We start from the raw sequence: 22,230 nt of genomic DNA, 5'->3' as shown, positions 1-22,230 counted from the left end.
TGCTTTTGATTTATTTGTGTTTTGCTATTTCACTCTCCAATCTAAAACAAGTCATTTTTGAATTGTTGATCAGAAATCCCAACTTCAATGATATAAACGTTATTGATGGTACATGGCGGAACGAGGTAATGATAGGAAGAAAGGAAGGAAAAAGAGACTTTATTGTAGCTACAATTGATTCAGTTATAGTACTCATTTTATTTTATGGAAAATGTTAATGAGTGCCTCTGTGACACTTTTTAAGGACCATAAGCAGTAAGTACTACGAAAATGCATGTAATCAATGCATTGGAAATCGAAACATTTGAATTTTTTTGAAGAATAATTACTTATTTTGGAATGGTTAAAGAAATAATTACTTATTTTAGAATGGTTAAAGAGTGCCCTCGAGACCACCAGTTAACAAGACCTTTATTTTATAAGTGAGTAGCATATATGATGTGTTACTCCAGCGTCTAGAATTCAGCTATAATTGAAATGCAGAGAAAAAACACTTGGATTCCACATTGCTCTTTACAAGTAAAGCCACCAAGCTTTGGTAATGCTTCTTTGTTAAAGACACATTTTCTTCATCATTTCTTTAAGCACTCACCATTGATTTTCCTTAATGTTCTTCTGCGTTAGTACGTGCAAAATTAGCATAAGAACCAACTCATCCATTTTCACGACCTAAATGGGGTGGATGTCCATTTTTCTTGTAGCAAGTTTCTGTTGTGTTTCCAACCTTACCATTGTATGTATACACTCTACTATTGTCTCTTCCTTGTGATCCATCACCTTTCCCTCTGCCATAGAGTTTGGATCCATCTATTGTACTAACCAAGATACCACTCTCATCATTTACACTAGGTGATATTTCATATTGCATTTTTCGCTCTTGTTGCTTAACCATTGAGAAAACTTTGTTTATCAAGGGCATAGGTTCCATAAACAGAAATTGTGAAGCCACACTTTGATAATCACCATTCAGTCCAATCAAGAATTGGATAATTCTATCCTCTAATTGATAAACATGAAAAAGTATTGGACAATTACATTGAATCATAGGCTTATACTGCTCCAATTCTTCCCAAATATCACACAATTTTGTAAAATATCCTGTAATTTTCTAATTACCTTGTCTTAGGTTTGCAATTTTTTGTTGTAATGGCGCCACAAAAATCCTACATCCTCGCATATAGAGATCCTTATGATCGTTCCACACATCAATTGTGTCCTGAAAATGATGCTTTCTGCAACGAAAGGTGTTTTTGAATTAACAATCCTCGAATGCACCAGATTATTGCAACTTTCCCACATAGCAAAATTGAGATCTCCTGCCTTCGGAATTTCAATCGAAACATCAACTAACCTAAACTTGTTCTTCGTTGTATGAGTATGACACACCTTCAACGCCCAAGTGTGATAATTTTCACTTGACAACAACAACGAAATACACACCATCCTAGGGTTTTCCGGATGCACATAGTAAGGATCAAGCGATTGAGAATTGTCTTGAATATGAACTTGATTGTTGGTGCTATTTTGAACTCTCACCATCGTATTCAATCAATTGAAGAAAAAATCTTGAAAAATGAAGGAAATCAGAAGAGGAAACGCTATGAATCTTCCTAGAAAATTAAGGAAACGAAGAGAAAATTCAATGAAAGTTCTCGTAGCAAAGAGCAGATTGGGACGAACTTACATGAACTCACTCTGATACCATCTTAGTATTTTGGAATTTCATAATCTCGATTGATCAACGAAAACAGTATATCAAGTTTCTCAATATACAAGTGTTAGGGAAGTTCCTTTCAAAAAAAAAAAGTGTTAGGGAAGTTAACTCACTGTCTAACTGCCTAACTAACTATGCTAGCTAAGTAACTAACTCATAAAATTAGTCGGTCAATGTTTTCTTCGGTGTTTGATAGGACATATGCCAAAATTCAATCCACACAAAAACACATTTTTGAGGAGAGTATGATCTTTTTTTTCTTTCTAATATGAGAGTATGATCTTTAAATTTAAGGCTTAATAGCAGTTTTCGCCCCCTAACTTTTCCAAAGTTGCGATTTTGACCCCCTAAGAAAAAAACTACAAAACTGCCCCCTAAGTTTTGCAACTGTAGCAGTTTTGGCCCCCAAGGCAAAAAAAAAAACATGTGGCACCTCATTTAGGGTGCCACGTCAGCGTAGATCGAGTCAAAATTGGTCTTGGGGGCCAAAACTGCCACATGTGCAAAACTTAAGGGGCAGTTTTATAGTTTTTTTCTTAGGGGGTCAAAATCACAACTTTGGAAAAGTTTGAGGGTTAAAACTGTTATTAAGCCTAAATTTAACTTAGCTTCATTATAAGGATTAATTACGGTGAGTTACCAAAAGAAAATAGATTGTTGACGTTAATTCTTTTAAATAGATTGTTGACGTTAATTCTTTTAAATATTTAGTACAACAAAGTTTAGGAGGAAGATATATATTTTTTACCAATTTTTTTTTTAAGATGTATCACTTATTTAGAAAAGAAATACACTTCCAAGTTCCAACAATATATTGTATCACATTTTTTGTAAAGATAATGTATATGTAGCATCACTTGTTTAGAAATATGAGAAGAAAAAAAATTTCCTCCAAAACAAAGATATGATGGAGTAGTTGAGAATGTCGCATGCCATTGATTGATGATATCAATAAAGCTATTAGTGCCAAAATATCATTCGGCTAACTCAAAACCAAATGAATAATTGTCCTCCACATGTCTCACAAATATGTATTATAGCAATTTTTATATTGTCTTGCTACTAAATATATCACATTAGTACAAAAATGGTCCCATTTTGACAAATTCCTCCACATTGCACATGCAATCAATCTCCTTCATAATATTCCTATTGTTTATGTGATAATCAATTATCTCATTTTTAAAAATAGAATAGAATATGACTACTATTGGCTGTCAACTAAGCTCTTGTCATATTCTACCTGTCACTAGCATCATACTATCAATGGCAAAAATTCTATATTGCAATTCAAGTTGCAAATTTCAATTTGTTTGACTCATATGTAAAGACTATACCCACAGCATGTAACATATAAATTGAATATCTCATTATAAAACATCAAATATAGTTAAAAATAAAAAAGAAAGTCAAAGAACCACTCGCTACTTAACAATCATGGACGGGGTTATTTACACCATTCACTCCTAAAGCATATATCAATTGGCTGGAAAAATATTTTTGTTTAGGAAAGGTATACTTTTTAAGTCAAACTGGTTATAAAATACTTTTATTTTCATTGGATCTCCTATCTCTAAGTTAGTATGAGCAGTGACCCAAATATTGATGGTTCAAAATAATACTTATCCATACTAATTCTATATATTTAAAAATTATAAACAATATTTGTAAAATGCCTTGTTTAATCCCCTATTATTTATCATAAAGTGAATTACATTTTCATGTCTTTTTCCATATAAGGGAATAGCTGAAAAAAATGCTAAACTAGATCTTAGATTTCTATAACATTAAGAGTTTTGAAATGAAAATATAAAGCTAAAACATCAATAGTTGAAAAAAATGATCACAACTTTATGCCTAAAAACCATGCCACTTATATAATTGAAGGCCACTAATTATTCATCATGATGCAAAAAAAAAAAAACTACGATATTCATAAAAATAACCAAATGACACCATTTGTACAGCCAAGGCTAGTTTTATGAAATGTTTAAAGCCATAGAGTAGTTGTAATTTACAAAATGGATAAAATTGATTCCACCTTGGTTCTCTACTAACTTACTAGACATGAAGTAAAATACGAAAAGGAATGAAGCAGAATGGTGTATCTCTATATTATGAGATATTGAACCATGAAGTAGAACCTTCTATGCTTACATGCCATACCTAGATATTCCAAGAGGATGATTACCTTGGCCTAAATTGATGGCTTGAGTTTTCATCTTTGCTTCACTCCAAATCAAAGGCGCTGTCATAGAGTCCATACCTAGCATTCTCCTTTTCCCTCCAACTTGAGATCCTTCTAAAGTCAAACCTCCAGAACTCTCATGCGATGTTAAACAACTTTCAGTTGAACAATCGGCTCTTTGGGGTGGGATGGTTTGAGGAACTTCTTCTTCCGGAACATTCACCCCGGCCGCCTCAGTGGATGGCAAAGAATAAAAACCAAGATGGTCAACCAAGGGACCTCTTGGTGCTTTATTTTCAATTCCTTGGAATTTTTGGCTGTCTGTGTCTATAACGGTAGCACCAATAAATTGATCAGCTAGCATCTTACAAGCTCTTTCAAGCATAGCCATGTATCTTCGCTCAGCATCCTGGCGAATCTGCAAGTGCTTCTCTGCCTACAATATGATTGTTTTTTAAATTAGTATGTATTATCCATTAATTATTTTCAAAGCAATGGTACCTCTGATCCTAAACATAAGCTTCATATGAAAGAAACAAATTGTCGCTAAATATAAGCTCCATTTCAAATTGCAAGATACAGTTTTTAAAAATATATCTCTTGTACTACTGCTAATTCGTCTTGAGAGATGAGAAGTTAGAGTTTAACACATCAATACACAATGGTATTTTCGGAAAATCCATGCATAAAATAGACGCGTTAAATACAATACTACTTTTTATTTTTCTTAATATATGTGAAAATGGAAAAAGAAGCTTATAATAAGGGACTGACTACTGAGGTAGTATATTGATAATGTCACAAAATAAAAGTAACTAGTAGCAACTTGTTTCAATCACAATTGATGTGAAAATGAATTCCAATAAATTACAAATCAATGTTGTAGAAAATTCATTAAGCCATATTGGATACACACAACTTGAACTATGAAAATGAAATTTACCTCCACTTGCAAATGTAGTTTACTCTGCACTTCCATCTGTGCTCTCAACGCCTCCTTGATTTCATAACCCCTATGCATAAAATTAATTGCTCCTTTAATTTGGTTATACGCAAAACCATTAAGACATCCACAGGAAGAAGAATTCTTTTTCGCATGAATTAATGAATTTCCTTACTCGTTTGTATCGGAAGTAGGCAACTTTGGAGATGGGTTTTCAGTGCCAGGGCTTTCTAAAAGATAGGATCCTGTCATCCCTACCATAAATTTTCAAAAATCAGGCAAGACTATAACAGAAAATTTTGGTATAATTACAATTTACCAAGTCCTGGCAAGCTTTCTTCCAATTCAGGAACGGTTATCCACGTGAATTGTACAAAATCAAAGAGTAATTAGTGTATTGATCGTAAGTTAACTAGGTTATCCACTTTCCCAAAATTAGACTAATATGACACCTAATTGGAAATATAACCTAAGTTGCTAATGTATTATTATTATTATGCATTAATTTGATTCATACTTCACACAGAAAATATTCAAATGAAAGGATCGTAACTAGAAAATATATAGAGGGGGAGTGGCAAGCATACCATCTTTGCATCCCTCCCCTATATCTTTTCCGGATTGCTTACCAAGTCTGTATTTCTGCAATGCAGCAAGGAAAAGTTTAACATTCATTGCATACCTTAAAATTAGGCATAGTATTATAATGAGAATTTAACAAACCTGAAGATGACTCTTTAAATGAAATAGAGTCAAACCCTTGACGTTCATTGTCCGCATGATTGCTTTTGGTGTGGCTTCTGCAGATAACATCCAGAACCAAGTCAGAAAATTGTATTGAAGATCGATGATAATCTAAACATTATGATTTCAACTGGAACAAGGTAAGAAATGGAAAGTAGACTTCAGCAGCTACTTTATAAACATTAACAGACATAGAAGGCTCAATACACTAAACCAAAATAATTTCAACTTTGATAGCTTATGAATTTATGGAAGAGTAGCCTTGTTATATTTTCCAAAAAAAAGAGCCAAGAACAGCACGCTGTTTGTGTTGAGGATGCAATAGAACAAATCATACTATCACACACAACCCCATTCAAACCATACACAGACCCTCGTTTGGATTAACAATTTAATTAGGTGCTTATAGCATGAATGCTTATCATATAAGTTCTTTTGTATAACCTATTTGTATAAGAAAAGATAAAATAAAGTCGCTATTTTCATATATGCTATAGGCTGTTTTTATAATCCATCCTATAAAGCTTATGGAAATAAGTTGACAACAGCTTGTGAACATGACATAAGTTGCTTCCGTACATTTTCCCAAACAGACTCACAGGTGCTAATAACAGTAACTAAGTTCAAACAAATTGATCCATATTGTTCCATAGTATTTCTATATATAAGGATGAGAAATCTGGGTACAAGATGACCCCACTTAAGGTGGCAAGTAATCACTGGAAAACCTGAATTTGACACAACACAAACACATCTTACTTCCAACACAATACAATTAACCTCATTTTGAATTTACAATTATTACTACAGCAAAACCAAAATTGTATCTGTGACAAATTATAGCTAAAGTCACGAGTCCACAACTGAATCAAACAAGGTAATAAATTTACAGTTTAAGTTAGAAATTAGTCAGAATCTTCTAGTACTAAATAGCACTTAATGCGTACAAATGTATCAAACATTATAAATCTCTCAATATATCTTCTCATGCACAAGAAATTACCCAGAATCTTACAACCGCAGCATAACAATAACCCCTAAACTAATAGGAAAAAAAGGGTTTTCTCATTCAAAAAGCCACAAATCTAAATGGTGGCAGTTTAACAGCTTGACCAAATCAATTTAATAATCAAGAAGTACAGGATCTAAACACAAAATCAAGACAGATACAGAGATGTGCTTGATGCCCTACATGTTCGTCAATATGCCAACTACATTGCATGATTGCATCAATTTTCCTCTATAACAATTGGTTCCTAACAATACTTTTTATACAAGAAACTCAATGAGTTTCAACTTATAGTCAGTTTGCTTTAAATTATTGAATGGTATAAATGGCCATTTGACCAAAGGAGAAACTGTGTCCTTTTAGGAAAATTACCTCGGCACGTTTAATTTTTCTGTTTGCATGCCAAAAGCTGAAGCAAACAGACAGTTAATATCCAGTGAAAAAGGAAAATACCTAATCTTTAAATCAAACAAGTACTAAGCAGTCACATTTTAGCCACAACGGTTTTTTGATAAAAACAACTAAAGGAACTACAAGCTCGGCAACTGCCAAGATTCCTCACAGAAAACATCAAACGCAAACTCAAACCGTCCTTCAAATATTTTTACATGTTCACATAGTGGCAAATATATAGAAATCTCACCACCATTGTGATAAAAATCCAATGTCAATGGTGGGAATTGAGAAGATTCAGATCATCAACAAACAAGGAGCAGGGAATGGATCCTCAAAAAAAAATAAAAAAAATCTCTCGTGTCTCTCAATTGTTATCAATCTCACACCATTGAATGGAAAAGGAGATGAGTTATTAATATAAAAGTTGAGAGACGAGAGATTTTTTTTTTTTAGAGAATCCATTCCCCAAGGTGCACGAGGTGGAATTGAATGATAGACTCTCTAAAACACAAATTTTTTAAGCATTTTTATTTGTGGTCAAACTCAACCAATCAACCCACTGGTTGACAAGTCCATATAATCAAAATCACCTAAACAATGATAAAGTAAGAATTTCCACCTACATTGATAAAGTAACTTCTAGGAAGATCAATTGCTCGTGTTAAACAAAACTAATTCCATAGATGGGATTATTCACAACCCAGATAGCACCTAAAAAATGGAATCAAAACATTGCTTCCCAATCCCAAAGGCAAAGCATGATCATTTCAACCAAAAAAAACTCAAAGGTTGATCCGATTCGTAAATCAAATCCATCAAACAATATATAACTCATGTTCAACTCATTTATTGAACAAGCTTCATTTTCAGCTCAAAATCAGCTTATTTGATTCATGAACCAAAGTTAGCAAGTTAATTGTTGAATCACATCCACAACTAACTTCAAATAGCATTCAAACACATCACAAACAGCCAATTCAGATACTCAACCAATTTCATTCCAAGCAAACACAAAAAAAAAATATAAAAAATAGGAAATTGCAAGAAATGCTTAAATGAAGAATCACTCACTACTGGGACCTCCAAGCTGAGTAACAGCATCAACAAAACGTTCATGCAAATCTTGAGTCCAACGAAGACGAGGTTTTGGATCAGCAGTCAAAACAAGACAAGGGTCACCCTTATGATTAGAGACACCACCACCTTGCAAATCATCTTGTCCAACAACAATTCCATCATGAGGGTGTATCAATCTAGGAAACATCCTTCTTCTTCTTCTTGTTCTTATGGTGAAAACTCAATGACCCAACAAACCAAAAAGATGAAAGATTGAAACTTCGAAATGAAATTCAATGGAGAAGTAGATCCAATCGAAGATGAAGTGAGAAAGTAGTAATACCCATTTGACTGAAATGGTGAAAAAGAGAAAACTTTAGGAGAAAACAAAAGAAAGAAAGAAAAGTGATGAATGAAACTGAAAGAACAGAAAGATTAAGATTACCGTACAAGAAAGAGTGAAATTGACAATGAAGATGGCACGGCACGCCTTTCGGGGATCTTGTCCCTTTCTCCTCTTTTTGCTCAAACCAAAACCAAAGACATTAAAAAGACCAAATTTTTAAGGCTTTATTTATTGTCTCTCTCTTCTGTCTCTAACTCTGTCTTTGATATTACTATACTCTCTATGTGTATTAACATAACTATAGTTTAATTAAGATTTTCTTAATATAAATAAGGCTTAATTACACCACAGGTCCTTTAAGTTTGACGTTTGTAACATATAGGTCCTTTAAGTTTGTTTTGTAACAGATAGGTCCTTTAAGTTTGATGTTTGTAACATATAGGTCCTTTAAGTTTGTTTTGTAACAGATAGGTCCTTTAACTCTGTAACAGTGTGCAACTAAGTCCTTCTGTTAACTCACCGTAAAAAAAAAAACGCTGACGTGACTGTGAAGTCTGTCAATTTCATCTCCTTTACTACACCCAGTTTTTTTTGAAGAATCAGGAGAAGATAACCGAAGGAAAGAAGACAACAGTTCTACCACACGAAATCTAATTGTTGGACTTTATAAGTTCTTGTCCAAGATTACCAAGTACATTGCAAAGGCAATAACTGAGATGATGAAACCGATGATAAATATACTCAACTCTCTATATAAGAAATTGTTATCATCTATCCTGCGTTCTTCCCCTGCAATAATGCTGGTATTACACTTGGAAGCCATTGATTTGACGAATTCAAGCTTTGGTATGAATAAAAATGGAGTCAGGGTTTGAGAATTGGGGAAATGTAAGGGTAAAGGAGACGAAATTGACAGACTTCACAGCCACGTCAGCGTTTTTTTTACGATGAGTTAACAGAATGACTTAGTTGCACACTGTTACAAAGTTAAAGGACCTATCTGTTACAAAACAAACTTAAAGGACCTGTATGTTACAAACGTCAAACTTAAAGGACCTATCTGTTACAAAACAAACTTAAAGGACCTATATGTTACAAACGTCAAACTTAAAGGACCTGTGGTGTAATTAAGCCTATAAATAATACTGTCTCTTTGTACTAAATCCCCTTAAAAAAAGTATAGCACTAAATCATTTTATTAATTTGATTTTATTAACTAACACTTCCTCTTTGACTCTTAAAAAAAAAAAACACTCCCTCATTGTAAAAAAATACTACTCGATTCGTTTTAAGATGAGTGGTCTAGTTTGATTACGTGAATTATTTTTTGTCATATTTTTCTTTTAATATATAAAGACAAATGATAACGTATGGTGTTGAACTTGTCTCGATGAATACTTTTATAATTTTTGCTAATAGATGATTAAAAATATTAAATGTCAACATTGTGACATGTCGCTAATCACTTGGAAAGATTAATAAGTTTATAGACGAAAATTCGAATGACATATATTTACATGGACTGAATACCTATTTAAGCTTAAAATATATAACCAAAATATCACATGCATTTTTCTTCCTCCTTCCATCACATAAAAATAGTTCTAGATTCATCAATAATAATAAAGGTCATGTTAACATGTGTCGTTACTCTAAAGATACATGTTAAAGATTCCACAAATAGCAAGTATTTATTGTGAAAAAAATTATATATTAACTTTTTGAAAAATAAATTAGTACAATTTTCAAGATATTTTAGCATTTCCCTATTAATAATACCAAGAACTTCAAACAAAGAAATTACACTATTATAAAGATTTAACTATTTCAATTTCAAATAGGCAACATTTTCTTAAAAAAAAAGTCTTGTTTAAGATTATTAAATAATGGATTTAGGATCTTCATCAACATTTTTCTTTTTTGTTAAGGAGTTTAGTGGCTGGAGCTCACACATTTTAAATTTGGAAAAGTAAGATCTTTAAGGTTCGAACTTCAACTCCTACATAAAATATGTAATATCTCTATCAATTGAACTCTATGATTGTAATATTGTTTGCATACAATTGAAAATATTAATCATTTGAATTAGACTGGACCGAAATGAGTGACAAATTCTCACTCAAAATATTTAAAATCGTTGCATTCTCATAACTGGATTTAAAATCAAAGTCTTTAATTAGGTTTATTTTTTTTATTATTTTATTCAAATGCTCTTGAGTATTTTCAAAACAGTAATTTGGGAAAAGAAACATCTATGAAAGTAATATTTTTTATAAATTTTTTACTAAAACAATAGTTATTGTAGGAAATAGAAAATATTATAATATTATTGTTTGTTGTCTGTCTCTCACTTTTTCTCTTTCGCATATGGTGTCTACGTCATCCTGTCGACTGAGTGAAGAAAGGTAAAAGAAAAGTAACAATGGTGATTCTCACATACACCCTCCGGTCACTATTATAAGCAAAAATCTATATTTTAGATTCATTCATTTAATGATGTACATAGTCTTTATTATAGACCACATACATCATTAAATAAATGAACCTAAAATATAGATTTTTGCTTATATTAGTGACCGGAGGGTGCAGTAACAACACACTCAGCACTGTCACCACTGTGCCAAATTGCAATGAATCAATTCACAACTTTTCTCTTCTTTTTGTTTTTTTTAACAATTCTTTTTGCTTTCTATTTCAATTATGGTTTGATTTGAATTTGTAGGTATGGTTCATGTGGAAAAGTTAAAAATGATGGTAAATGATGTGTTTTTTGGTTGGTCAACTTCCCCCACTCTCATTATTGATGTTCTATTATTGTTCTTTGTTTTGTTTTCCTAATTAAGAAGAATATCTTGGTGTATGCGTGGTTCTATATTAAAATGGATCAAAATTATTCTAAATAAATGCGTGAAGTTGATTTTGATATATTTGATTTTTTTTTTTTTTTAGTAAAATTGATTTTGTATTTAGAATTTGAACATGCTTGATGTTATGATGTGTAGTTTTTTTTATTGTAGAATTGATTTTTATAAAAAATTATAGTTTAATTTACTTTTACATAAATATATTCAAACACAAATTATTTTACTTTTAATCGGAATCAATTTTATAAAAACAATTCTTGCCGTTGTAAAACGAAACATATGGATCATGCTAACAGATGTCTTAAAGTCATTGTTTAATAAGGAACACAAAAACAAAATTATTATCTTAAAAATACAAGTCAAACAATGTAAAAGTTATGACAAACAACTTTCAATAAAAAGGTTATTACTTTTATTTTAGATGCTAAATAATGCTTCAATTTTTCTTTTTTTACCAATTATAGTAGGAATTTGAAGAAAACGTGAGCAGGTTCACAAGCCGCCATGGCTTCCTCCAATTTTGTTTTCTCTGCCAGTAACGATACCAACATGATTCATACCAAAAAGCCACCTGATAAACAACAGCCTACCAATCCCAAGCCATCCTTCTGGGAAAAACGTTTAGGATCCTCTCATGAAATTCCTTCCCGCCCTAAAGAAGACATGATAGAGAACAAACTCGTCCGTATCGAAATGGAAATCACTTCCTCCCTAAAGTTTTTTTAGAACAACAAATATTTCAAAAAAAAAATAGTAGGAATTTCGCTCTTTACCCAACAAAAATTGTTCGCTCCCAACTGAATTGACAATTTTACCCCTACGTGAGTTAAGTCATGCTTTGTGACTTAACTCACGCTAGTTATAATTCTGCGTAACTTAAGTCACGCACCTCTAGCCGGTGACGTGAGTTAACTCACGCTGCTTTGGCCGGTGGTCTGAGCTCAAGAACATGCTTTTTGGATGCTGGTCAGTTATTCAACCTTGATTTTACACCATTTTACACGTTTTTTTGACTACATTTAGTGTAGTTTAAATCTATGTTATCATTCCCCTTCCTCACACCATCGTCTCACATTCTCTCCTTCTCACTCTCTGCCCCTATAAATCTCATTCTTTTTACCCTTTTGGGGCAAAAAGAAACCAATCTTGGGGTAAAAAGAGGTCAATCGATTTCGGGTAAAAAGAGGTCAACCATTGGGCTAAAACTAAATCCACATCTTTTTACCGAGGGTAAAAAGAATCTTCTTGGGGGTATAAACAGAACCAAATTTAGATTTACCCCAAGGGTTGATGTCTTTTTACCCCAAGAAGATTGGTCTCTTTTTACCCAAAAGGGTAAAAAGTTTTTGGGGTAAAAAAAACAAATTTAGTAAATTCGAATAAAATGTATCAATTATTGTAAATTTATCAATTATATTAATAAAATGGGATTTTATATGTATTATTTTTGTTCCCTTCTTTTTATTTATATTTGCATTTGTTTTATGATTTTGTCATCTAAATAATATAATGTCTTCGAACACTAATTAAACCTAGCGTGAATTTGAATAAAGTTGCGTTTTTAATAAATTCGAATAAAAATGCGTATTTAATAAATTCGATAAAATGTGCGTATTAAATAAATTCAAATAAAATTGCGTTATTTAATAAATTTGATAAAATTTGCGTATTAAAGAAATTCAAAATCTATTCAAAAGATAAATGTAAAAAATAAAGTCACAAGTACACATAATCAATTCAAAAAATACACAATTTTATTTAGTTTTAATTTCATCTACGTTACATTACATTCTTCCTAAATATGTGGTATCATCATGATGTTGGATTTAAATTAAATTCTTGAAAGTTTGCAGAAAATGCTGGAATTGAAGTGTCGTATACTTCGGGTAGAGATTTGCAACTTTCGTTGAAAAGTCAAAAGAATGAAGAAAACACAACACATGTATTCTATAAAATCAACTATATATGTTATCACATCGAATTCCCTCATATAAAACCTCATATAAGACAAGTCATCAAATAAAGGAATGCATTCCAAGAGGTTGCTTTGAGTTTAATCTTACTGCCCTGCCAACTGACAAGTTTCAATTGACAGAGGAGCACGATCAAACTCAAAGGAACCTCTTAGACGTACATTTCGTGACACTCATCTTATACGAAGGAATTTGATATCATAACTTATATAGTTGATTCTGCATAATACATGTTGTGTTCTCTTAATCTTTTGATTTTACATTCAATATAAGACACTTCAATACCAACATCTTCAGCAAACTAACAAGAATTTAATTTAAATTCCAACAAAATAAAGACACTACCTAAACATAGAACTTATGGGTGAATGCTTGAGAGTTGTTGTTTAATAGGTTTGACATTATCCAATTTCAGAGGTAAGACAATTGTTGTAGTTGGAAGGTGCAAACCAATACATAATAATGATGCTACCTAATCACGATCTTCTACCGGAATCAAACTGTTGAGAATATCTTCGGGCGATCTCAGCAACGTGACAAACATATCGATCCACAGGAACATGTTATGCTAAAAATCGAGAACATGCTCCTAACATCGTCGTCGTTCTTTAATTCTAGCCAACTGAACATTATTCTCCCGTCATCCAACGTTGGACGTTCATACCAAATGTATTCCACCCTCCTTGTGTCTCCGGGGTTGAGTCTTTGGTTGATTTCATCCAGTTAATCCTTGAGAACTTTTAACGTGACATTAATGTACCGAACCTTGAATATCTAAGGATTTCCACCGTTGAAGCGTATGGAAACACTGAACAAACCGGTCATTGTTTCAAACCTACACCATAAAAAAATTAAACAAATAATGAAAAACTCATTCAAACATTTCATCAAACACTTGAAGTGCAAATTATACATAAACCCTAAAACCCATTACTACAACATAAACATGCAAACATCTAACCAATTAAGCAATATAAGTCATTTACATGTAACATCGTATCATTTCTTGCAAAAAAAAATCAAAATTTAAACAAAACCCTAAAACTAAAAAAAATCTAATTTAAGAGAAAAAATCTAACATATACATGCAAACATCTAAACATCTAAACTATTAAGCAATATACGTCATTTACATGTAACATTGTATCATTTCTTGCAAAAAAAAATCAAAATTTAAACAAAACCCTAAAACTAAAAAAATCTAACATATCAACATAAAAAAGTTAATGATGTTTGATTATGAAAACTTACTTGTTATTAGAGTGTTGTTTGATTTGAAGGAGTTTTGGATTTGGGTGATTTGAGAGAGATTTTTGAGATTTTAGATGGGAAATGAGGAATGAGGTTTTGTCTGCCCTTTAAAACAGCATGCAGCGCGAGTTAAGTCACGCAGCGTGACTTAACTCACGCAACATGAGTTAACCCACGTAAATTTTACACTAGCATGAACTAATTCACGCAGAGGCATTTTAGTATTTTTAGTTGGAAGCGAACAAAAAGTGTTGAGTAAAGTGCAGAATTCTTATAGTAGAAAATAGGAACCTCCAAAAAAGAGGAATGATATTTTGACAACCAATTTTAAACAACTTTGGGTGACAACCTTTTTTCTCCCTTTTTATTGGACAATAACAATAGAGAGAGAAAAAGAAAGAGAAAGAATAAAAATACAATGAGAGTATAAGAGAGAAATTTATCACCAAAATTGTTTAAAATGATTGTTCGAATATCATTTCTCTCCAAAAAAAAATGCCCCAATGTAAAAAGCAACACCATCCCAACCCTTCCTTTCTGTCACTCTAACCTACCCATGTCCATGTGTGATTCACTCTAACCTACCCATGTGTGATGTGTCATGTGTGATGGTAGTGAATGATAGAAGAAGACACAGAAATTAGAAAATTGCTGTTGATACATATGCAAACGCTGAAAAACACATGTAAATTATTTAAATGTCCTTCGGCAGTAAACTATCGAGAAAAACTTCGGCAGTTAACTGCCGAGGAAACCTCAAACCTGTTTTTTTGACAAAAACCATAAATTGTCATTATTAATATTTATTGATTTTGAATGTTTCAATTATTATTTTGGTACGTTTCAAACAATTGCAGTATTATATTTATGCATATATATCTTAATAAGAATAGCATTTAAAACAGTGTAAAAATTAAGCATTTAAATATTGTTTTGCACATTACTTAAATAAAAATAATAATTTGTACCAAAAAAAAATCGTTAGAATAATTGTGCACAACGATTTTTTTTTTTTTTTTAAGGTTCAGTATGTTGTTATATTTTCTACATTAAAATAATTGTGCACAATGATTTTTTTTATTTAAGTAATTTGCAAAACAATATTGAAATGCTTAATGTTTACACTCATTGAAACGTTGCCGATATTCACATATCCCGGCGTTTTCAGAGTTGGTTCATTTTTTATCCCTCTCTCGTTCTTCACCGTCCTGAACATATGTTAGAGGTATTATATCATTCTTTTTTCAATTTTAGTTTTCTATCCCGAATCTGTTATCTGTGTTTGTTGGACATATTTGATTCTTCTCCAATTTATTTGTGGGATTAGGGTTTCTAACCTTTGAATTACATACACTGATTTTATTTCCTTTTTTTCGTATTATTATCAAATTAAATCGGAGCTGTCCTGTTCCCTGCAGCATAGTCTCTCCCCAATGGGTACCTCACAAGCACCAACGGGTAACTCCAACTAATCCTCTTTTCCTAATTCAGTTTGTTGCTGTTTGATGTATGCATTTTCTCAAACAAACAACCTCACCTGTTGGTTTCTTATTTCATCAACAGGAGTTTCTGGTAAGCTCGGAAGCACAAAGGAAGAGCTTCCTCATGGGGGTAAGAGCTTCACTCACCTATGAAAAAATTTACAAGCCTGAGCCTCGCTTCTGGCCTATCATAGGCCGTTTTTTCTTGGCCGGGCCTGGCCTATTTAAAAGTTTCTATCTAGTTTGTTGCTGTTTGATATGTATGCATTTTCTCAAATAACCTCACTCTCTTGATTTCTTATTTGATCAACACAATACATACATACATAAACAGAAGTTGCTCATAGTCAAACTACGGGTAGCACAGAGAATAGCTTTCCGTCTCGTCAAAGGCCGGTTTGGAAACGAAGGAAACTTAGTAAGGCAAGTTTTTCTTGAAGTCTCAACAAAGTTAATGGGGCCTTTAACAATGCTTTTGACACAAGTTTCACAATTTTAGTTTCTGTGCATATTTTAATTCTTTAGTGTCTTAACCTGCAGGAAGCACTCGCAAAGCGTGAAGTCGATCGTGCTAAATGGAGGACTTTTTGTGATAAGCTTCATGCAGATGAAAATGGTGCAGAGAAATTTAAGGACATCTATTTAGAGGTTTTCGGGGAGCCTTTTCTAGAGGTTAAGGAGGAATATGAAGAAGAATAATAAATGGAGGAGTTACTCAAGTACTTCTAAATATGTGTGTTAATTAGTGGGTTATGCAACTTATGTGTGTTATTAGCGGTTATCTTATACTTGTTATGCTTTTTTGGTGTATTCTCTTGTTTCATTCCACACAGACCTTGTTTTTCTAATCTTTGTGGCAAGTACTGTGCCCCTCATGTTTTGATTTTTTTTAATAATATATGCCTTTTTACTCTAAAGCATAGAGCAAATTTTATTTATATTTCTCTATCTATGATTATTATGCAGTGGTGTGTAAAATGGGATAAAATTTCCTACTTTATATTTGCAACATTTTAGAATAAATTCATTCTCTTTTTTAACCTACAAACTAGTTTTACAAAAACCGGTATGTACACAAGTGAACTTAGTAAAATAATGTGCCAGCTCTAGCATATAAACTAACCAACTACAAAGTACTTTATTTTACAAAACTAACCAACTAAAATTCATCCATTATTATGTTAGCTATAAACTATGATTATCCACTCTTCCAGCTATAAACTAATAATGTTTCACCAATGTATCTAGATCCTCGGAAGAGGCAGAATATCGAGCTCTAGCATCGCTCACATCAGAGTTATTGTGGAAAAACCAAGTTTTGAGATCCTTTGAAGTTCCCTTGTTATCTACCATTTCTTTTGCTATAGCAAATCTACGATACAACTTACTATGAATCCCCTAAGTCAGGAACGTTCCTTTGGTTCATGTGAAAACTACTCAGCAACTTGCAGATCCTCTTAAAAAGGCTCTTCCCAAACTTTCATTTCATCAGGTCATATCCAAGTTGGGCCTTATTAGCATCTTTTGTCCACACCTTGAGAGGGAGTATCACAATGATAATCAGTTTTGAATTTAGTTAATTTCAGTTTTGGTTAGTTAATCAGTTATAATTGAACTATAGTTTTGTAGCTGAATCACTCTTACTATGGAGTTAGTTAGGATGGGTGATTAGCAGTCATGCCTTGTATGTATATCACTAACCAATGTATTTTACACTCACTTTTTCATACTTCAATAAACAGAGATGAAATTTTCTTCTCTAATTTTCTTACAATTCTCTTTCTCAAATATGAAAATTGGCAAAGTCAATATCTTCAATGTTACGTATCCGAAGACATGAGTATTTCGGACACCTTTATTTTTGTCATATTTGTAGGCATTCTGCCTTTTTTGCTATAACCTTGAATGCTATGATTTTGTTCACAATTTATTTCATTTTTTTTAAGGACTATGAGATTTGTATTTATCTCAATATAATTTTTACCTATCTGAATGAACAGGAATAATATTTTTATATCATATATTATATAATGCTCATGGATACAAAACAAAAAACTAGCGAGTACTCCAAATATAATATAGCTCGTTCTAAAATTAAACCAAATTAAACCTTCACCGACACATTTTTTTGGGTGTTGTGAAGAAATAATCTTGTGCGTGGTGTATCATTTCAAATTGTATAACATAAGTTTAACTAAAAATAGACGACTATACTGGAGAGAACATAATAGCTTCACATGAATGAATACATTGGATCTATATAAAAATAATATAGTTTGAATTTCAAAGTCTATAACCATGCAAATACTTGGCCCATCTTCTAGCCATATAAGGATCATGAAAATCCCAGCTTTCAACACTACTACTCCTACCACCTGTGTTTGTAGTGTTCATATCCCTCTCACTCTCATTCTCTTCACCATCTTCTGAAACATCATCACCTTTATGTTCATCTTCAACACCTACAACACTTTCACCTGTCCTTCTAACACACTCATCAATTTCACCTTCAATGTAGCTATATTCTACATACACATGACTACAATCACCCAAGTCTAATACAATTCTTCTTTCTTCTCCACCTCTTATCTCTCCAATTCTTACCACTCTTCCATTTCCGCCGTCCTCGCCGGCTCCGCATATTCTTAGTTGGATTTCCCTAATAATGCCTCCTAACATCTTTGCCAAAAATTCCTCAAACTCTTGCATTACAAAACCGCTTGAAGTTCCAAAGCCGAAACCTACATGAAATCGATGAATTGGCGTAGATGGAAGCTCCATGCTGATAGCGTGGTATGGTCTCGTAGGGTTATCGGATAGGTGGAGGATACATGACTCGGGGTTCCTGTGCAATCGGTCTTCGAGTATCTTAATTCCTTTCTTCAACCCTTCGACCGGATCAGCTTGCCCCATGTAAAACAAACGGTCGATAACTTGAAGGGCGGTGCGTTTTCCATAGGTTGTCATGCGTCTTAAGGGGAAGACACGAGCTGCGGCAGAAGAGTATGTGACAATGGCAAGGCGGTCAATGTGTCTGAGGGATAAAACCACAAGAGCCATTGCTTGTTTGAGAAGCCTTAGGTGTGGTCCATTTGGACTAGCAACTAGGACTAAGTCAGTTGCCCGTTCGTGGGCAAGTTTTACTGAAAGATAAGCTCTATTAGAGGAAGGACATGTGATATAAGGCGTATGCATAGGTGAAGAATGTAACATTGATGAGGAGCTGCAAGGACATGAGGCATGATTGGTCACTTGCAAAGCCTGGTGAAAACTAGTTGGTGCATTTGGTGGAATAGGTTCAAGAGAGAAACACAGCTTGGGAGTGTCGGGTGAGTCATTTGGCTCAACAGGATCGTCATCATCATAACGAGCAGTGCGCAGAATGGAACGGCGATGAACTCGGAAGGTGGCAATAGAATCATCAAGGATTCGAAGAATGGGATCACTTTGGTTACTAGAAGCAAAAGGACCAGAAAGCGTGTTGTTAAGGTTGCGAGGGAGCTGAGTCCAATGAGCTCGGCAAATGGGGCAGGTGACACTACCGTGGCGGACATTCGAAGAGATGCAGGCAAAATGGAATGCATGAGAACACTGAGCAGTGAATATAGCTTGACCTGGACTGCTACCCTTGCTGTGGTAACTAAGAGGATCTAAGCATATAGCACACAAACCCTGCAAAAAAAATAATCACTGTTACAAAGTGACCACCACTGCAATTTAATTCTGGAATAAATGAATCAATCAAGGAAATGGTTATACTATTAGACATTAGTAAACTAACCATACTTAGGACCTATTTGAATTGACTAATCTGAACTTATATCTATTAGTATAAACACTTATAAGGCTGTTTGAGAGAGCTTATGGAATCAATTTACGACATGTCCATAAGCTATTTTTGTGTCATTTCCATAAGCATTTTAGTATAAGCTTGTGTTATCTTGTGTTATCGAAATAACTTCTACATAAGCACTTATATGATAAGCGCTCATGCTATAAGTGCTTAATTGAGCTTTTATCCAAATTGAGCTTATATATTGGAACACAAAACTTTCATTAGAAGAAGCACTTTTGAATGAAAAGAAAAGTGGCCTGCAGACAAAGTCTGGCGGAAGCCAGATGAAGATGAGAACAAATGCTAGGGACCATTTGACCTAACTTATTTTTTACTGCTCTTGTCCTTAAATGAAGTTAGGCCAAACAGTATTTTTAAAAACATCTTAATTAAAAAATGAGTTTATCTTTTAATTATTAAAACTAGATACAAGAAAATACTTTTCAGTATTTGAGAGGAGTTTTTCAAATCTTATCTCACTCTTAATCAATTGATTGAAGTAGGGGAAGATGCAGTTAAACTTTATGGACATTGAAAAAATAAGATTCCAATTTCACAAAAGTTCACTCCCTTCATTAGGAAGCTATTGAACATGTATATAAACTCTTTAATTTGTTCAGAATTGTTTTCACAATAATAGAAGGAAAAGCATGATCATGCATGTTGTGGCAGATGAAACTTCCTAATGTAGGGTATGCTTTGATAAAGAATTGATTCTTGGCTTAACTTTTGCGCCATGTGCTGGTGTATCAACATGCTAGCATCCTCTATTCACTACTTTTCTATTCTAAACAAATTTCAGAACCAAAATAAGTAATTTAACATTGTGCTTCTAACTCATAGAATGAGAGAAATATTAAAGCAAAACATTAGTTCAAAAGATAAATTAAGCATCTCATTAAAAAAAGTTCAAATAAAAAGGCAAAACCGTTCCATAAGGCCAATCATTGAGGCTCATTGGATTCTGAAGTATTAGAAGAGATTATAATAAATAAATCAAAGATGGGAATCCAAAAAAGAATAGAGTGCCAAAATGTGAAAATAGTCAAGATATACTTTTAGCAGGGAAGTTGTCTTCAATCCTAAACTAGGGAATTTGTTGATAATATTCATACATACCAAGTTACCTTTGTAGAATGTTAATAATACCAAACAAAAAGTAACTTATGGTGGTTTAACTTTTAAGGAACTATAAGTTAATTACCTTATTATGAAGCTCATTGTTGTTGATGTTAGTAGTTATACTTGAATCAGTTTCTTCAATTATCTCCCCTGAGGAGTTTTTTATTGTAGATGGAGACACAAAAGAGGAATTTGAGATCTGCAAACATATTAAAAACCAAAGTAAATATCAAACTCCCTTGTTAAGCATAGACACACACGGACACATGATATGACACGGACACAGATACGTCAACACACATAATTCAATCTAATCACATTTGATGGCGACGTGTAGACATCAGACACGTCTTTGATCAGAAGTGTTAAGTGTTTCATATGGCATATGTTATCACAATAATCACACTCAATCAGAAAGTGACTTCACAAGAAAAATTGAAAAATATAATGACAATACTATAACCACAATAAATTCATATGTGGACCAAATTACCCTTTAACTAACCACACTATCATCACCAAAATAAAAGTATTATTAATAGGAAAAAAAAACAAATGGGAAATTTTGAACATAATGGACTAAAAAACATAACTAGGAAGAAACATCATCAATTCCAAAAATTTCACATTTCAAAGACATGATAAACCCAATTAAGAAAAATTGCAGTTCATTCAAAAATGAAGGTAAAGTTTGCAACTTTATCCAAAATGCTGAAAACCCAAGAAGTAAAAAATGCATTTTGATAGAAGAATAGTACATACAGTAGCAGATAGAGAACAAGAAGTGTCAATGGTAACTGGATCCACCAATGTTTTTCTTCTTGAGAATGAACCACATGCATAGGCTGCTGCAACAACAACAACTTTCCTTGCTACTTCTCTTAGCTTTGATGTTCCTCTTCTTCCTCCACCTTCCCTCATTCTCTCTTTCTGAGCCTGAGGAGGAGTGAGAAGCTTTTGTATTTGTAGAGAGAGAAAGAGGGGACAAAGGGGTCAGCAGAGTTCAGGAAAGAGCAGCTAGTGTTACCATCGATGGTGTTACTTTTTAAAGTGACTATTATTATTGTTGTTGTAGTGTTCTTTTCATTCTTCATCAAATACCACACACGTTTATATATATATATATATAGGGAAATGTTAACTTGTGCCCTTGAGGCATAAGTTAAGGAACCAAACGTAGAAACTTTTTCTTAAAAGTTGTGCATTCAATATTTTGAAAGTTTCAAAAATTATCATTTAAATATAAAATTTATTTATTAATTCTATTTTAAGCTCCTTAACTTGTGCCCTAAGGGCACAAGTTAACAT

At 32.9% G+C, this 22,230-nt stretch overlaps 3 protein-coding genes across 8 annotated transcripts; 1 reads left to right on the top strand and 2 right to left on the bottom strand.

Annotated features, from left to right (window-relative positions):
• Positions 1-3,627: 3,627 nt before the first annotated feature.
• LOC146944848 (protein PHR1-LIKE 2-like) lies at positions 3,628-8,597 on the bottom strand. 3 transcript variants are annotated; one of them, XM_085743200.1, is made up of 7 exons: positions 8,496-8,597; positions 8,066-8,401; positions 5,569-5,645; positions 5,433-5,487; positions 5,021-5,099; positions 4,846-4,915; positions 3,628-4,338 (listed from the first exon to the last, which is right to left on the bottom strand). In XM_085743200.1, the coding sequence occupies exons 2-7, from the start codon at positions 8,256-8,258 to the stop codon at positions 3,868-3,870; spliced, it is 945 nt and encodes a 314-aa protein (XP_085599326.1). In that variant the 5' UTR covers positions 8,259-8,401; positions 8,496-8,597; the 3' UTR covers positions 3,628-3,867. The 3 variants fall into 3 exon arrangements, with proteins under 3 accessions (XP_085599326.1, XP_085599325.1, XP_085599327.1); XM_085743199.1 differs by having other exon boundaries at positions 8,501-8,597; XM_085743201.1 differs by having other exon boundaries at positions 5,475-5,487; positions 8,501-8,597.
• Positions 8,598-15,594: 6,997 nt separating this feature from the next.
• LOC146944847 (uncharacterized) lies at positions 15,595-16,882 on the top strand. 4 transcript variants are annotated; one of them, XM_085743193.1, is made up of 5 exons: positions 15,595-15,709; positions 15,903-15,942; positions 16,048-16,095; positions 16,300-16,388; positions 16,506-16,882. In XM_085743193.1, exons 1-5 carry the CDS (start codon positions 15,701-15,703, stop codon positions 16,662-16,664), a joined length of 345 nt encoding a protein of 114 aa, XP_085599319.1. In that variant the 5' UTR covers positions 15,595-15,700; the 3' UTR covers positions 16,665-16,882. The 4 variants fall into 4 exon arrangements, with proteins under 4 accessions (XP_085599319.1, XP_085599321.1, XP_085599318.1 ...); XM_085743192.1 differs by having other exon boundaries at positions 15,623-15,709; positions 15,885-15,942; XM_085743195.1 differs by lacking the exon at positions 16,048-16,095 and having other exon boundaries at positions 15,598-15,709.
• Positions 16,883-18,028: 1,146 nt separating this feature from the next.
• LOC146944846 (putative E3 ubiquitin-protein ligase WAVH2) lies at positions 18,029-22,009 on the bottom strand. Its single transcript, XM_085743191.1, has 3 exons — positions 21,685-22,009; positions 21,005-21,121; positions 18,029-19,637 (listed from the first exon to the last, which is right to left on the bottom strand). The coding sequence occupies exons 1-3, from the start codon at positions 21,841-21,843 to the stop codon at positions 18,249-18,251; spliced, it is 1,665 nt and encodes a 554-aa protein (XP_085599317.1). The 5' UTR covers positions 21,844-22,009; the 3' UTR covers positions 18,029-18,248.
• Between the last annotated feature and the right edge of the window lie 221 nt (positions 22,010-22,230).

The sequence above is a fragment of the Medicago sativa genome, chromosome 2 (assembly GCF_051527215.1).
Source record: "Medicago sativa cultivar Bolivia chromosome 2, Bolivia_mono, whole genome shotgun sequence".
Classification (NCBI taxonomy): domain Eukaryota; kingdom Viridiplantae; phylum Streptophyta; class Magnoliopsida; order Fabales; family Fabaceae; genus Medicago; species Medicago sativa.
Note: the sequence above shows the minus strand (reverse complement) of the source record. Positions and strands in the feature narration are given on the sequence as shown.

Coding starts and splice junctions, on each gene's coding strand:
- LOC146944846 (XM_085743191.1), bottom strand. CDS start 21,843: ATGAGGGAAGGTGGAGGAAGAAGAGGAACATCAAAGCTAAGAGAAGTA. Junction 21,122..21,684: donor CTTGTTCTCTATCTGCTACT/GTATGTACTATT, acceptor ATATGTTTGCAG/ATCTCAAATTCCTCTTTTGT. Junction 19,638..21,004: donor ACAATGAGCTTCATAATAAG/GTAATTAACTTA, acceptor TTTTTTTTGCAG/GGTTTGTGTGCTATATGCTT.
- LOC146944847 (XM_085743192.1), top strand. Junction 15,943..16,047: donor TACCTCACAAGCACCAACGG/GTAACTCCAACT, acceptor TTTCATCAACAG/GAGTTTCTGGTAAGCTCGGA. Junction 16,389..16,505: donor AACGAAGGAAACTTAGTAAG/GCAAGTTTTTCT, acceptor CTTAACCTGCAG/GAAGCACTCGCAAAGCGTGA.
- LOC146944848 (XM_085743200.1), bottom strand. CDS start 8,258: ATGTTTCCTAGATTGATACACCCTCATGATGGAATTGTTGTTGGACAA. Junction 5,646..8,065: donor TCAGCTTGGAGGTCCCAGTA/GTGAGTGATTCT, acceptor TGTTATCTGCAG/AAGCCACACCAAAAGCAATC. Junction 5,488..5,568: donor ATTTAAAGAGTCATCTTCAG/GTTTGTTAAATT, acceptor GCTGCATTGCAG/AAATACAGACTTGGTAAGCA.